Below are 16,216 nucleotides of genomic sequence, written 5' to 3'. Positions count from 1 at the left end.
CAGTTTGGTTCCAATATAGATTCTGTATGCACCTAATTTCGTATTCTTCTATTCCTATTTCCCTCAGTATATTAATCAATTTGTCGTGTTGGACGGTATCAAATGCCTTTTCATAATCGATAAAGCATATATAAACATCATTGTGGACATCTCTGCATTTCTGTACAAGTAATTGGATGGATAGTACGGCTTCTCTGGTACCCATACCTTCCTTGAAGCCGAATTGGGACTCTCCCATAACTCTGTCACATTTGGAGTAAATTCTTTAGTGAATTATTCTTAGGAAAATTTTTAATATGTGACACATAAGGCTTATAAGCCTGTAGTCACAGCACTTTTTTGCATTAGATTTTTTTGGTATTGCAATAAAAGTAGACTTCAACCAATCGTTTGGATATTGGCCAGTACCATACACATGATTAAAAAGTCGTGTAATGAGTGAGATGTTGTTTCCATCAATTAATTTTAAGATTTCGGAAGGAATTTCGTCGGGTCCTGTTGATTTTTTATCTTTTATCGATTGAATCGCATATTCTACTTCGGCTGTAGTGATTGGGTTTCCCGTTATATAATTAATTGTGTTCTGATCATTTCTTGATCGTTGGTCGTCTGTGAATAATTGTTCAATATAGTTTTTCCATAGATCCTTTATGTGTAATGTCTCGAAAATTGGCTGATTGTTGTCATCCATTAGTAATGCTGGTGATGCCTTCCTATACACTCCTGCGGACTCTTTTAGTTTTTTATGTAGATTATAGTCATCATGAATGTTTTGCAGATGTTCAATTTCTCTACATTTTTGATTGAGTAGATCATTTTTTGCAGCTCGGGTAGCAGTGCGAATTTCCTTGTTGATTTCCCAGTAACGTTCATAGTCAACGTTTTTGTATTTCCTTCGTTCCTCATGAAGCTCCATAATTTCATCGTTCATCCATTCTTGTTGTGTTCTTCTTGTACAGTTTCTAAGATAATTTTTTGTTATTTCGCACATTGTGTCCTTGACTTTGTTCCATATATTTTCTACATCGTTTGAATCGATGACTTCCAGTTTGTTATTAATTTGCATCTTCACTTCATTTCTGGTAAATGGGTTATTGAGTATCTCAGTATTTATCTTGTGAGACTTTTTCTTCCTTTTTTTAATTCGTGCAATTTTTAGCCGAATATTGAGCATCAATAGGTTGTGGTCGGATGGTACATCAGCTCCTGGATATGTTGAGCATTTCGTTACACAAGATCTAAATCTGCTGTTGATCATTATGAAGTCAATTTGATTTCGAACGATATTCCTTCTGTTATCTACTGGTGATCTCCATGTATAAAGTCTCCTGGGATGTAATCGGAATGTTGTGTTTGTAATGGTCATCTTAAACTCTTGACAAAATTGAATTAATCTGTCCCCTCTCTCATTCCTTTCTCCAAGTCCATACCTTCCAGTTACTCCATTTACTTCATCATTCCCCACTTTGGCATTAAAGTCGCCTTGAACTATAGTTATTTCATGTGATTTCGTCATGTTTAATAATTGACTTATTTCTTCATAGAAATGTTCAACCTCGTCGTTACTTCCATCACATGTAGGGGCATATACCTGGATAATATTTAAATTCAGGGGCTTTGCTGAGATTTTAATCATCATAGTCCTTTCAGACATTGGGACAGAACCAATCACGCAGTCTGCAATGTCTTTTTTGACGATAATGCCTACACCCTTCCTGTGTATCCCTTCCATATTTCCTGAGTGGTATACTACAACATTTTGGGATTCAAAATAGCCGCATTCTGTCCACCAGGTTTCACTGACATATATGCTGAGGGTATAAAAATTCACGTGTCTGACACTGATAGGCGTTGAAAAAAATGTTCTTTAAAATTTCACATGTCTGGCCCTAATGGGCGTTTTGTAAATTACAAGGAGTCATCTATTCCTGGTCCATACAAGAGCTCTTCCGCCGACGATGAAGCTTGTAAAATGGAAATTTGGTGTTGCCTTCGCAACATTCTTCCTTCACGATTTCACTCGGCCGCACGTCTCTCTGCCAGTGCAATTCGTGCTTGGTCGATTATTTTAGCATATTCGTGTGCGTTTTGTCCACAGCTCATTCCGATCGAGCTCAAATAAAATAACAATGATTTTGTACCTTCGAGTGCTCCACTAGAAAGGGTTTTGTGGCAAATTTTCCAAATAAGTTGATTGAAGCTTTCGTTGCAATTTTGATAGAAGCCGCCGACGCATCTTTCGAGTAAAGACTCTTTACTTAGATCGTTGTATGTGGGTCTAATAGCATCCAAAACATTTGATGGAAGTGGTCTGAAAGCCTCTTTTTTTGCCCGTTGATATGAACACCACGAGTCTTCACCGGTTGGACATTTCTCGTGACGTGGATTTGTATCGCTTGAACTGTAATGATCAAATATCGCCCATATTGCCTCATGCATATCGTGAATTGAATTCGAATGGCATCGAATTGCAAGTCCATAGTAGACAGTGAGCTTGTCAATCAATTTTCCTGTCAACATTCCTTTGCCTCCAACCTTTTTTTACTTTTTACTAAACTTCGAAAGCTGGGCCCCATACGCTTTTAGACGTGTCCGATACATTCCTTCTTTATGACTTCTACCCCGCCATATGTTTCATTCATAGTTTACAAGTGAATTCATTTTAGGGAATTCCCAACAGGTAGCCATTGTAAGGTACATTAAAATTAAGCAAAAAGAAGTGGTATAATAAACCAATATAGTACGCCTAAACACACAAACCAATACGGGTTCTCCACTTTTAAAGGTCATATCTCAGCCAATTTTGCTCCGATCGACTTGACATTTTTTGCGGCACACTCTATACTACCTGTACTTCAAACTAAAGCCTGTACCATTTTTTCGATTTTTTGAAATCGACAAGTAGGGTTAACCCCTTAAAGCCGATAAAGATCGTTCTATGGTATCAATTATCTCCTAAATATATGACACATGTACTTAGTGAGTGTCCTACTATGTGAAGTCATTTTTTTTTAATGTTTCCTCTCCCCACATAACCCCAAATAACAAAACGTCATTAGATTATTTGGCGGGAAATAAAATTGTCTGTATGTATTTCTCTCTTTTTTTGTCTTAAATCATAAATAAATGTCTTTTACATATGTATGTTATTACGTAGTATACAAAATTAAGTATGTATATGGGTAGTCCTATATAAATTCATATCATAGTATTATATACTAATGTTAGAGATTGTTATTGTATTCGTTTTTTTTCTATATACAAAATCTAATTTTGCACATTTGTTAGTTTGGTACTCACATTGTTGTAGCTGTTGTTGTTGCTGTGTTGCATTCAACACAATCGTAATTTAAATTTAATTTCAAATCGATAACCTAAATTCAATTTACATTTTGATTTTGGGTTGATTTACGTTGATTTGTTTTTTGTTTATTCTCCTAGCTGCCAACAGTTTTGAAAAGAGTCTAGACAAATGTTAGTTTTACATTTTCGAGGTAAATACAACAAATACATGGGCGAAAAGTTTTAGAGACTGGAGGAGATTGGCGACTATTTGATACCTTATACCAGTAGAATACAAAATACATATAGGAGGATATTTTGAGCGTAAATTCCCCGTGAGTTTTCTCACTTTCTCCTTTAAGTTGAAACGAGGGAAAGACAAAATTCACCTAACATTTTCGTTCAGAATAAGGCGGATAATTGACACCATTTGGGAGACATTGATAACTTAGCTAGCTACATACATATATCATGACTGATTACAAATCTCTTTAAATTGATTCGAATACTTTACTTAATTATACCTGTACCACGCCATTATTAGTTTCAAGGTGTTTTTCCTATTGGTGCTAAAAATCAAAGCACCCTAAGAATTAGGTCAAAATAGGATTCTACCTCTGAACAAAATTTACAAGTTAATTGTATTGGTACACAATTTGTTGGGACCATATGTAATGGTCCATAGCAGTTACTTTCAATAACTCTGTTCCTTCACATTTTTAAATGACAAATTATCAACATTACTTAACTATGTTCATATAATTTTCGCTACTTTTTAGTGTTTCGGAACACTTTTTGACTTAAAATAGAAAAAAATTAAGATTCTGCAGGTAAAGGAACACAGTTAATTTTGTAGAACCCTCGGAATACAGATTGTCTCCCTTGTACATGTTAAACAATCCTTCAAGATGATATATGAAATGCTAGTAAGCATTCATTGAAATCTTTATCACTGATTGTAGGATATGTTGTAGCTTTTGTTTTCCCATTATTTCTGTCTAATAGCAAAAACAAAACAAGTAAAATGGCATTGCCATTATTGTATTCCTTTCAGCATGATGTCGCCTGTCCATGTTGGTTGGTGTAATTGTAATTTCGTTGTATCCTAATGTCTCCTCATCATTTGGGGTGTATAGCTGGATGTGTATTATGGTGACCCCAAAGTGCTACAACGTTTATCCAGTCACATGTCGTGATGGTGTCGGCAAAGTACCACTTAATGAGGCCGGTGGTGTAATGTTGTCGATGTCTTCACCTTCACTGAGATTCTAAGGTGTGATAATTAATATGTGTTTTGCAGTAATTGGGTATTAAAGGTCATTAAAACTTACCATTCGTTGCCTTTGCTGCTGTGGTTCAAATAGCTTTTCATTTTCGATTAGAATTTGAGTTAACTCTTCAATCTGAAATTAAATGTTAATTTTAGTAATTTTTGAAAAAGTACAACACGTTAAGGGGATTGTGGAAATTAAAATATAAGTCCAAAACCAAAGATTGCAATTAAAATTATTATTGACCTTCTGTCTCAGACTTTGTCTCCACACTTCGTTTGCAACTTTACCTTTTTATTTCTTATTGTAACTGTGTGCAAGAGTTTATTTTCTCTTTCCTGATAGCTTCGTTTTATTTTATTTATTTTGGTTGTTTTTTTCTACACAACAAGACAAAATCTTATGATTACAGTGTAGATTTATAAATATACATCAGGTATCCATGTTAAAAATTATCACAAATAAAAATAAAAATGATTTAAAATTTAAAGTGAAGGTATTTTTGTAAATTAGTTTATAATAATATTGAATAAAATTGGATTATTTGTTTTTTAAATATCATTGTGTTGCTGATGCTTTGTATATTGTGGGGTAATGTGTTCCAAAGACGTATTGTGGTAATGAAAAATTGCCATTCAGAGACAAGGCTTTGTCTTCTAAATGGTACCAACTTTCTTCCACGGCGTGAACGAGTAAAAACGAGCTTTTCAAATAGGTATTTAGGTTTTTGGCTTACAATAATTTTGTGCAAAAAGAGTAAAACCCTAGTTTTGAGTAGGGTGTTTAAACTGAATCCGTAGAGGGAAAGTGCAGTTTGGGTGACATGCTGCCTTCTATTCAGACCATACACATAGCGTATTATGCTATTGAAAACAACGTAAAGCTTACGGAGGCTTATAGAGTCGCAGTTTGCAAACAGCTCGCAACCATAAATCAATCCTGGTACAAGGAATGTTTTGGCTATGAGGATGCGTATATTAATCGGTGTGTACGAATGTACAATCCATAATGCTCGTAGCTTAGCATACGTTTGGCCAGTAACAGAATTTATGTGATCTGACCAACTCAGTGAGCTATTAAATACTACCCCGAGATTCTTTGCCTTAGAAACAATATCAATTTTCTGATTGTTTATGTAGATATTGGGGAGATTTTGAAGACTGAACCTTTTGTTTTTATGTATCATTAAGCATTTTGTTTTTCCGGGGTTTAACAACAAGCCATTTGCTTTAGCCCAGTTAGAGACTCGAGAGAGATCAATATTAAGCTTGTTAATGGTGTCCCCGACATTCTTAACGGGCCCGCTTAACAGGACTTGAACATCGTCAGCGTACATTGTAATTTGACTGTATATTAATTGCTGGGGGAGATCGTTAGCATATATTGAAAAAAGCAAAGGACCGATGATTGAGCCCTGAGGTACGCCTTTGGGTACTAATAACGGCTTTGATTTCTTAGTTCCCGAACAAACTGACTGTATCCTGTTGCTAAGGTAGGACATAATTAGGTTTGAAGCTGTTGATTCATAAATTTTACAAGAATAACGCCATCCGGCGAGTTCTGTTTCTTGGTGTTATTCCTGTTTTGCAGGCGATGAATCGATTTTACTCGAGGTTTTGACAAGTTCATGGAGTCACAAATGTTGGTAAACACTTCCAGCAAGTTTTCATCGTGTTGATAAGGTATTCCATTTACACGAATCTCTGAGGCAACATGCGAATTTTCTTGTCTGAGCAATTGCATTCTTAGATCATCAATCTCGGATTTCATTTGAGCCATTTCTTCCGAGCCTTTTTCCAAACGTGAAACACGCTCATTAGGCTCGTTGAAATCTGTTCGGATGTCACTTAGTTTTCTGTCGAGCTCTTTTAAAATTCGGTCCTCCGTCTCTTGTAACATGGTTTTAAATTTATTCAAGAGTCGATCGCTTAGTTTGGAAAAACGATCGTCGAGCATCTGCATAGCGCGGAAAGGTGAGTCTGTCGATCTTGGAGTATTAGTGGAGTTCCCATACGTACGATGAATAAAACTCTCTCTATCACGCTTAGGTGCTTTGGGGGGGCGAATGATACTATCATTATCAGCAAATAAATTGATCTGGGTATTGTCCCCTTGATTTTCTTCAAGCATGGTTGTGTTGGTGTAATTTTAATGTATTGAATAAGTATTAAGTATTGGGCAGTAACGGCCAATTCAATACAACAAGGTGACACACAAAAAAATAAAACTGTTAAAGGCCGTCTTGTAGTTAATTTGTAGCACACTTTTGGGCGGTTTAGTTAACAGTTTGTATGTTACCACCAAAATTACTGTTAAGAAATTAGTACATATAGAGCTTTTGAATAATGCCAGTGTCGTATTCGAATTGAGTGCCTGGCTAAATTGTGTTTGTTTGTTTGACAATATATTAAAGTTAAATGTCATGCACTCTCACTGCTCTCATGCTTTTTTTTGCTTTTTTGTGTTTCTCACTTGTCTTTTTTCTCAGTTTGTGTCTGCTTTATTATGTTTGTAAAAAATGTTTTGCAAAATAATTGGACACAGAAAATAGACCGTATGTTTTTATGAGCGCGATGTGACACAGGGTGTATTATTTTCTACTTTGCATACTTTTATTTTATTTCAAGATGTTTATTTCCGAAGAAAAAACGTTTTTTATAAGAGCACAGGCAAACACACGTCCACTCGCGGCAACAACTTGCTTTATTGTTATATCCATTATGGCCTTGCAGAACGGATTCGTTTCACATTGATCCTTGTCGGGGTTATACATATCGCTGTAGGAAAAATTTCCGGTCTGAAAAACAAAAAGTGGTCATTTATTAAATACAAATTAAAATCGGCTTTGAAAATAAGAAAAGCCACAATTATAAGGGAAATGAACCTAAGTGTCCCATGAAAAAATCTTACACCGCCGACGGGAAAAAAAGGATTTTAATTATGAATAAAGTTGATGTCTTGTGGGTAGAGCCAAAGATATTAACCAACAGGAACATCAATGAGCAGAGAAAAGTGGACTGTATTTTTTTTATTTAATTATTCCTCATAGCCAACGAGGAATAATTTGCGGTGAAATGAGAGATGAGAAATAAAACAAATTTATTAGAATATTTTCATAAACGTTATAATTCGTATGGTTTTTATTTCAGTATAAAAATTGGTTAGAGACGAGAAGAGGTGCTTACCAGTCGGTTAGTGCAAGAGAAGTGATTTATTAAAAAGACTACTGGTAAAGCAAAGTAAATATTACTTTCGTTCAAGAGAACAAGAGTTGACAAAAGTACAAAGGGAGATGGAAATTAGTAAAATTAAGTATCGTGTTATTTAAAATATAAGGAATTCAAAAGATATTACTATGCTAGGTTTACATTGAAGCGAGAATATAAATAAATATAAGATACATTTTAGAACACTATAAATTTGTTAAACGAAGTTTAGACATGCTCCCGCGCCTTGGCCAGTATGGGCAATAGTTGATGTGGTTTGGCGACTCAATCCCAGGAGGCAAACCGGATTAGAAACCGCTGGAACATTTAGACTTCACATCTTTTTGTAAGTGTTTTCCTGCTTTATAAGAGAAACAATGATTAGCTTCTGTCGACCTGTAATGGAACAGATATTAGTACACGATCGGTATCTATAAAGAAGAAAAACATGAGATGAGGAAATTGTTTCATAATATTTTAAGGAAGATAGATATAAGATTGACAGTAAATTAATTTCGTTTGATATCTATTCATTATTGCATTTAAAAGAGATTTTTATTAAGTTTTCCCAGAGCCGGGCTCGAACTTGGAACTTCAGCATGATAGTCTGACACGCTTCCTCTGGGCTACAGGGTTATATGTGATGAGCCGAGCTTTAGTATTGGGCGGGTGGTGAGACATGTGATTGTAAGATTAGATTACAACGTTAGAATTCGGCGGCTTCCATTTTGCAAGCTATTTTTAGAAGTAGGACATGTGTTGGTAATTCATGCGGGTTGGCTTTTGTTTTCTAGTTTTAGAAATAAATTTGAGCTGGTTTACATTTTAAAGAATTTATTTAAGAATGAAAAAGTCAATTGGGAAAATCGACCGACTCGAGGATTGAACCCCTTTCCTTAGTGATGGTAGACCAGCGCACTCCGACTCGGCTAAGCAGCCACTTAGAAAACGACTGATACTGACGGTATATGATCTGTTTTAATTACAGAAACACATAAATAATTACAAATAATCGATTTCTTCGATTCCTCCTTAGTTATTTATTTTAATTTCTATTTTGTTCTGCAACTTTGTAAGTTCTATTTTTAGAAGCTATTTTTGTAAATTTATTTTATTTCTTAATTTCTAATTTTTACTTATTTTTATTTGTAATTTCCTTTGTTTGCATTTTTGGATGTTCCAGATCATTTTCTAAAGTTTTTTTAAATAAATAAAATTTCGCTCGGAGTAGGGCTCGAACCCAGGACCTTTGGACTGCTAATCCAGTATGCTAGCAACACGCTACGTTAGACCGTTGGTGAAGGTTGAGATTTTGGCAAAGTGAGTCGGTGTAATGTAATTATAAGCGTAGAAAAGTATTAACACTCGAAGAAAAAAGTGTGATTTTCTTTTAAATAATTAGAGACATAGGTATGTATTTTGAAGAGAACATAATTTAGGAAACTAACCTGTGGGTTAGTCCTTCCCTCCCAACGACCATTTTTTGAGCAAGTATCAAATGAGTTTGTACGAATTATCGTAGAGGATTGATCATTTGAGGGAGATTTCGTTACAGATGTATTAAAAGTGTCACAAAATTGGTATCCAGACTTAATACATGAACATTTTTTTGTAGACTTAGACGTTTTTTGAGATAAGTTTTTATGTTTACGTTTTTTCTTTTGGGCAATTGAAACAAAATTTGATGCCATGAAGTTTGTGGAAGAGGAGAGTGAATTTTCTGCGAAAATTGGGCCACTAAGTACCCAGCCAAATATGGTGTTATACGCTGATGTATTGCCAAATACATTTTTCTTAATGCCATCCAGATTTATGAATCTTTCGACGTCTGCTCCAAGGATGATATCTATTTCAGAGGATTCATTAAAGCGTGGGTCTGCCAAATCAAGATCTTTAAGAGAGCTGTGATCAGAGATTTTAATAGAAGTAGCAGGTAGAGGTTTAGTGACTTGCGGTAAAATTATAGCAGAAACATAGAATTTTATATTGTGCTTATTAGAAACAATTGATAGTTGACATTCGGCTTTGGAGGCTTGTTTCTGACCACCAACGCCAGTGATTTCAAAGGAATCAGCATTTTTAATGGAGAGCTTTAGTCGATTTGCACAAGTTTGCGTAATAAAGGTTTTTTGAGATCCAGAATCTATCAATGCTCGTACAGTGTGCAATCGGCCATTGTTTTGAACTTGAACTAAAGCTGTTCTCAGAAGAATTGTATTGCTTGTGGTTGAAAAATTTGCTTGAATTTGAGACGAGACGGGTATGGCATTGTTTTCTATTTGAGACGAGACGGGTATGGTAGAGCTTTCAATTTGAGATGAGTATGATTGTCGGTTTTTATTTGCATCATATTTGACAGAATTGAGCATATCGTTGTTCGGATTTGGCGTATCAAAGCTGTTAATATGTAAAAGCGTATGGTGGGTTTGTGGCATATCAAGCAAGTGTTTGTAGATTTGCAACTAATTTTATTGTGCGATGAGGATAAGCAGTTGCCACATACATTACTTTTTGTAACGAACTCAAGCCGCTGTTGAGCAGTCAATTTGCGAAACTCAGCACAAGCTCTAACTTGATGGTTCGCATGACAGTACGAGCATTTTAAAGCAAATTTTTCATTAGAGTAATTTTTTGGAGTTTTAGAGTAATTTTGAGACGGGATTACTTCTTGATTTTCTTTTGTATTTCGAATACTTGCAATGCGCTCTACAACTTCGAATCTATTTGAAAGAAATTCATCGAGCTGAGACCAAGTTGGTAAGTCTCGATGGGATTTTAGAGATTGTTCAAATAAAGAAAGGGTTTGTTCTGGTAATTTGGTGGAAACTAAGTGGATCAAAATTGGATCCCAACTTGCTATATCGATATTGAGAGTTTGCAATGTAGAGAGACAGTCTTTTACTGTAGAGTGAATATTGTAAATTGATTCGCAGTTTTCCTTTATTGCAACAGGAATGTTAAATAAAATATTTAACTGCTTGTCTACCAAAACTCTTTTGTTTTCATAGCGAGATTTTAGAGAGTTCCATGCCAGTTGGAAGTTATCATCGCAAAGGTTATATCTATTAATTATAGCACCAGCTTCGCCACTGGTTTTGCTTCTCAAATAATAGAGTTTTTGAGCTTGTGAAAGTTGTGGATGATTACTATAAACTGCAGTGAACATGTCACGGAAGCTAGGCCATTCTTCATAGCTTCCGTTGAAAATTTCCGTGTCACATGGAGGAACGTTGAGATAAATATCAGAACTTTCGAGAGGAGATTTATAGATATTTAGCGATACTTGATCCGAATTTTTGTTTTGAGTGGTGTTTTTCTGCATATTTGTTTCGGATATTTTGAGAATGTCCAGAATTTGCGACTTAGCAGTGTAATAAGCGTCTGAAGTGACATTAAAATTGTTTTTGATGCTTTCTTTTATGTCCTTGACATTTTCAGATATAAGGGACAACATAATATTCTTGAAGGATTCTTGCACTAATACCCAGCGATGTTCTAAATCATCTAATTTAACTTGGAGAATTGTATCCGTCTGATCAATCATATCACATTGTGCAAATTGAGTGCAAATATTGTTCAAATGCTCGCAAGCGAACAAAAACTTATTGTGCTCCGGAGACGTTAATATAGCAATATTTGGTGTGTTTGTGGAATTGGATGCGGAAGCAGGAGAACTTTCTGATAGAGACATATTGATCAATATTTTGTGTCGAAATTTGGCAAACAGATGTACTAATAATTATTCTTGGGTGTAATTGAAGTTGTGTTGTTGTTCTGTGAATGATGAATATTGGTTTTGCAAATGATGTCAATGTTTGTTGGTTATCGTTTTATGTGAATTTAGAGACGGATTCTCAGAGAGATCACTATGAGTAAATATTGTTACACAATGGCTTATTTTTATAATGTTAGGGTTATGAAATATAGGAATGAAAACCAGATATTGAAAGTAAAGAAAAAATGCTGTACCAACTGACTTTTCAAATTAAAAAAACTTTCGCCTTCGCTGGGAATCGAACCCACGTCCTTACGACTGGAACTTCAGAGCTTATACGCCGCACCACAGTTTAATGTAAGACGAGATTGGCAACCACTTATAGGAATCTATGAAATGTTCTTTTTGTGTGTAATAATAATAATGGAAATATTCAAGTATAGATTTATATTTATAGAAAACCACACTAGAATTATTATATTCTTGTTTCTTCTTCTAAGCTTGGTTTGAATTGGAGTTTCTGCGAAAACACAATGTGTACGTATGCTGAGAGATGAGTGCGATTTTTTAATAATGTTATGCTTGCTTGTCCGTGAGGAGATGGAATGACAATTGAAGTTTGTTATGAATATGAAATTAGAGGAGAAAGAGTGCGGGAAGTAGAATAAAAATTTCCTACGAATTAAAATTGAAAACTAAAAATGCTACAATCTGGGCGAGATTTGAACCCAAGACCTTCAACCTGAAAATATGACGCGTTCACGTTGAGCTATCGTCTGATAAGGGAGTTTGGTAGCAACTTACAATAAGAAAAATTCAATTGAAATTTTTGAGTGGTTGTTGGTACCTCTTTTTGATCTCTAATTTTAATACTTTTATGCAATTTGGATGTTTATTTTTGTCACTTAATTCGTTTTTTCTCACTGCAATTTAACTTTGGTTTTGCACTTACCGAATTACTGAAGTGAATATTGAGCCGTATTTGGATATTCTTCAATATTACCTTAATTTTTGTTGTTATGTACTTGCTGGTTTCTTAAACGGCTACGAAGGACCATGAATAAAGTTGATGTCTTGTGGGTAGAGCCAAAGATATTAACCAACAGGAACATCAATGAGCAGAGAAAAGTGGACTGTATTTTTTTTATTTAATTATTCCTCATAGCCAACGAGGAATAATTTGCGGTGAAATGAGAGATGAGAAATAAAACAAATTTATTAGAATATTTTCATAAACGTTATAATTCGTATGGTTTTTATTTCAGTATAAAAATTGGTTAGAGACGAGAAGAGGTGCTTACCAGTCGGTTAGTGCAAGAGAAGTGATTTATTAAAAAGACTACTGGTAAAGCAAAGTAAATATTACTTTCGTTCAAGAGAACAAGAGTTGACAAAAGTACAAAGGGAGATGGAAATTAGTAAAATTAAGTATCGTGTTATTTAAAATATAAGGAATTCAAAAGATATAACTATGCTAGGTTTACATTGAAGCGAGAATATAAATAAATATAAGATACATTTTAGAACACTATAAATTTGTTAAACGAAGTTTAGACAAATTATTTATTTAAAAAAGACATATGGAAAGGGGGCAAAACGGATTCTCCCCAAAGAATGAAATTATACCGTTAGAATAGAATCGTATAGTCTATTCGCTGTCACTCAAATGAATGGCGTCTTCTTTTATTATATCATCTTATCTTATTTCTTTTCTCTACTTGGAAATACATCTTACGATCTATTCAGTAGTTAGCCCGATTCACACTAGAGTGAATTTCATGAAATTAGGCGTTCTTGGATCAAATTCCTCACTACAGCAATTTCATGATTTTACTCTATTACATAACTCGATCTAGAAACGCATAATTTCATTAATTTTTTTCAATGAAATCGATCTAGTGTGGACCGGGACTTAATAATCAATTAAATGGTTATTTCATAAACAGTGTAAGTTAGAAACTCTCCATTGGTATTTTCACTACAAATCTACAGGGAGCCTTTGTTCGCCTAGTTCGGATCGCAGAGAGGTCTCCCTTCATTAAGTGTTATCTACAAACCCTCTGAGAAACTATGTTCGCTTACGCCGGAGGTAATATTTCCAATCATTGCCCTACATATATTCTCAGAGACTATGTTCGCTCAGCGCGGATCGTAGAGAGTACTCTCTTGGTAGTGGAATTTCTCCCTGGAACTAAAAACAAACTTCATTTGAAAGAGGAAAAGTTAAATGATAGCGAAGCCGTCCCACATCCGATATGTCTGAGGAGCCTTTACCAAAGGCGAAACATGTCATGTCACATAGTGGTGGGTGTATGGGTTCGAATCGTCGGTTTTCCTTTTTTACTTGCATTATTGATCATCAAGCTCGATCTCAACGAAAAATTATTTAAAAAATATATTCGCTCATTTCGGATCGTAATGAGAACTTTACAATAAGCAGTGATTGTCTCAGCCTTGATTCACTTTCGGTTTCTGTACACAAGACACTTTTTAGTAATCTCTTCACCAGTACGGACGTACATACTTATCTGTCATCTTTTCACCTACACGGACATCAGTCGTACCTTCACCACAACACACTTGTTTGTGTACTCGCGAATTGTAACGCGTCTCACCCAAGGTAAAGTCATCAGCACTTTTCGCCTAATAAATTACCCTTAAATCACCCAATATTATTATACAAACTAAAAACCTTTGTGTTTTATTTTTCTTCTCTTTATTTATCGGTTACACTCGGGTTTGTATCACTTTCTCATCTCCACAAACAACAACTATTCTCTGCGGCCTTTCTGAGCTATCACCTAAACAAACCGTGTTGCCAATACAATACAATTTTACTACAGCTCGGCCAACCTGACGGTACTTACCGACCCGGTGATCATATAGTTAAACTAATTACATGCTACTATGTACTAGAGTTGTACAATCTAGTTCATTTGAAAGATCTAGTTCAATAGTTCAGCTCTTTTAATTGAACTAGTTCAGTAATCTAGTTCATAGTTCACTATCCAGTTCAATCATTCGGATCAGAATCGTTCACCGGCTCGTAATCGTTCGTTTGATGAAAACGCATACATACATCAAATAAAAAAATAATAGAATATTTAAATACTCCAGAATAAAAATATTACATTTACATAGTTTTATTTCGTTAATAATGAAAGATTATGTTGGTATTATTTTAAGAAAAAAAGTCCTTCATTTAGGAGACAGGCAAAAGATCTTATGTTGTTTGTGTGTAGAAATTGTCATTGCGAAGACGCTTTGTGTGTGTGCGTTCCTTTTTATTTTTTCCTTTATACTATCCAAAACATGGCACATTCAATAGGCAATGGATTCGACTTATTAGAATATGTTATGTATCTATAGCTTCGTTCCCGTACTTTTTAATTGTAAAACTCGTAAAAGAGAGAACTGCAAAAAATTTGTTCTCACACACAAGTTTTTTGAAATAGTTCGGGAACGGAAAAAAAATCTGGAACAAATGTCAAAGTCGGCGTATCAGCCAATCAGACGCCGGCAACCATCTTACTATTTTTTTACTCGCCCAAATTAGTCGTGTAAAAAGTTTTTAAAGAGAGCGTCATTCAGCGCCATTTTTGTTTAAAGAGAAGTGAACATTTTATAACTTTTTTGTGTACGGGAACGCTTTTTCGAGTAAAATGTGTAAAAGTCGTAAAAATTGTAAAAACTTTTTAGTTCTGGAACACAGCTTATGTTTTTGTAGAAATCTTCATTTTCGGACAGCCATTCCATGTACCTTGATACAAAACGTAAACAAACTCATCATATTACGAAGACATCACTTAACACAGATGACGGCGTCACTTTATGCATTTGCGAACGACATGTTGAACTAGATTGGGAATCGTTCGTTCGTTGATCGTGCGTTCACCGACTGATTATAGTTCAGTGAACTATTGAACTATAATGAACTATATCGACTGATCTAGTTCATACGCTCTTTCCAATGAATCGTTCAATTGAACTAGTTCGTTCATGAACTATACAACTCTACTATGTACAGTATAATACATATAAAGAAATACAGGTAAGAACATTCCTAGGTACCCCCACCAGAGTACTCAATTTTCAAGGCTTCTATCACCCCCATTGGATGGGATTTGCATAATCTGATAATTCTCAATTTCTTTTATGACGTATCTACCGTTCGGCAGCACCTTGCATACAACGTAGAGTCCCTTAAATTTCGGCTGCAATTTCTTATTGACACTCACTATAGTATCTACGTTCCTGATTACAACAAAATATCCAACCTTAACAGATACCCCGTTAGCTTTAGTACGCTGTTCGTTACAATCTTGCGAACTCGCAATATTGGCTTCAACTCTATATCTTATATGCTTAACACCCTCCCCGGTATCCAAACAATTCTCCTCTAGGTATTCGTACAACGTATATATTTCTTCTCTCTGGTTAACTCCGAACAAATCTTTACTGGGTATGTCCCCTATTGGTCGATTTACAGTATTATTAAATGCAAATTCTATTTTACTTAATTACATGGTCAATATTCTTCTCTCCTAAAACACAATTGAGATACGTCACTGAAATTTTGCACAAACTCCGCTTGTACCTGTGGGTAATAATGGGCCAAATACAACAATATCGGCTAATGGTCTGGTATAGCCCCCATATAACGGTGCCTTCCGATTTTCGGTATTTTGAGGATTTAAGCCACAATTTTGTAGCAAATTAGCTGTAATTTGGTACATAGGGTT

General features: G+C 35.0%; 1 protein-coding gene across 1 annotated transcript in view; it reads right to left on the bottom strand.

Annotated features, from left to right (window-relative positions):
• Positions 1–16,216, bottom strand: part of yuri (yuri gagarin) — a 139,683-nt gene that overhangs the window by 106,626 nt on the left and 16,841 nt on the right. Inside the window, exons 10-15 of the mRNA XM_073965484.1 lie at positions 7,186–7,350; positions 6,090–6,509; positions 4,614–4,685; positions 4,470–4,550; positions 3,301–3,374; positions 539–1,079 (exon numbers count right to left, since the gene is read on the bottom strand). Of these exons, the coding sequence (XP_073821585.1) occupies positions 539–1,079; positions 3,301–3,374; positions 4,470–4,550; positions 4,614–4,685; positions 6,090–6,509; positions 7,186–7,350 (1,353 nt within the window). The remainder of the gene's footprint in view (positions 1–538; positions 1,080–3,300; positions 3,375–4,469; positions 4,551–4,613; positions 4,686–6,089; positions 6,510–7,185; positions 7,351–16,216) is intronic.

The sequence above is a fragment of the Musca autumnalis genome, unplaced genomic scaffold (assembly GCF_047663935.1).
Source record: "Musca autumnalis isolate F117 unplaced genomic scaffold, ASM4766393v1 scaffold_2, whole genome shotgun sequence".
NCBI classification, from domain to species: domain Eukaryota; kingdom Metazoa; phylum Arthropoda; class Insecta; order Diptera; family Muscidae; genus Musca; species Musca autumnalis.
This window is presented reverse-complemented; position numbering and strand designations above follow the sequence as displayed.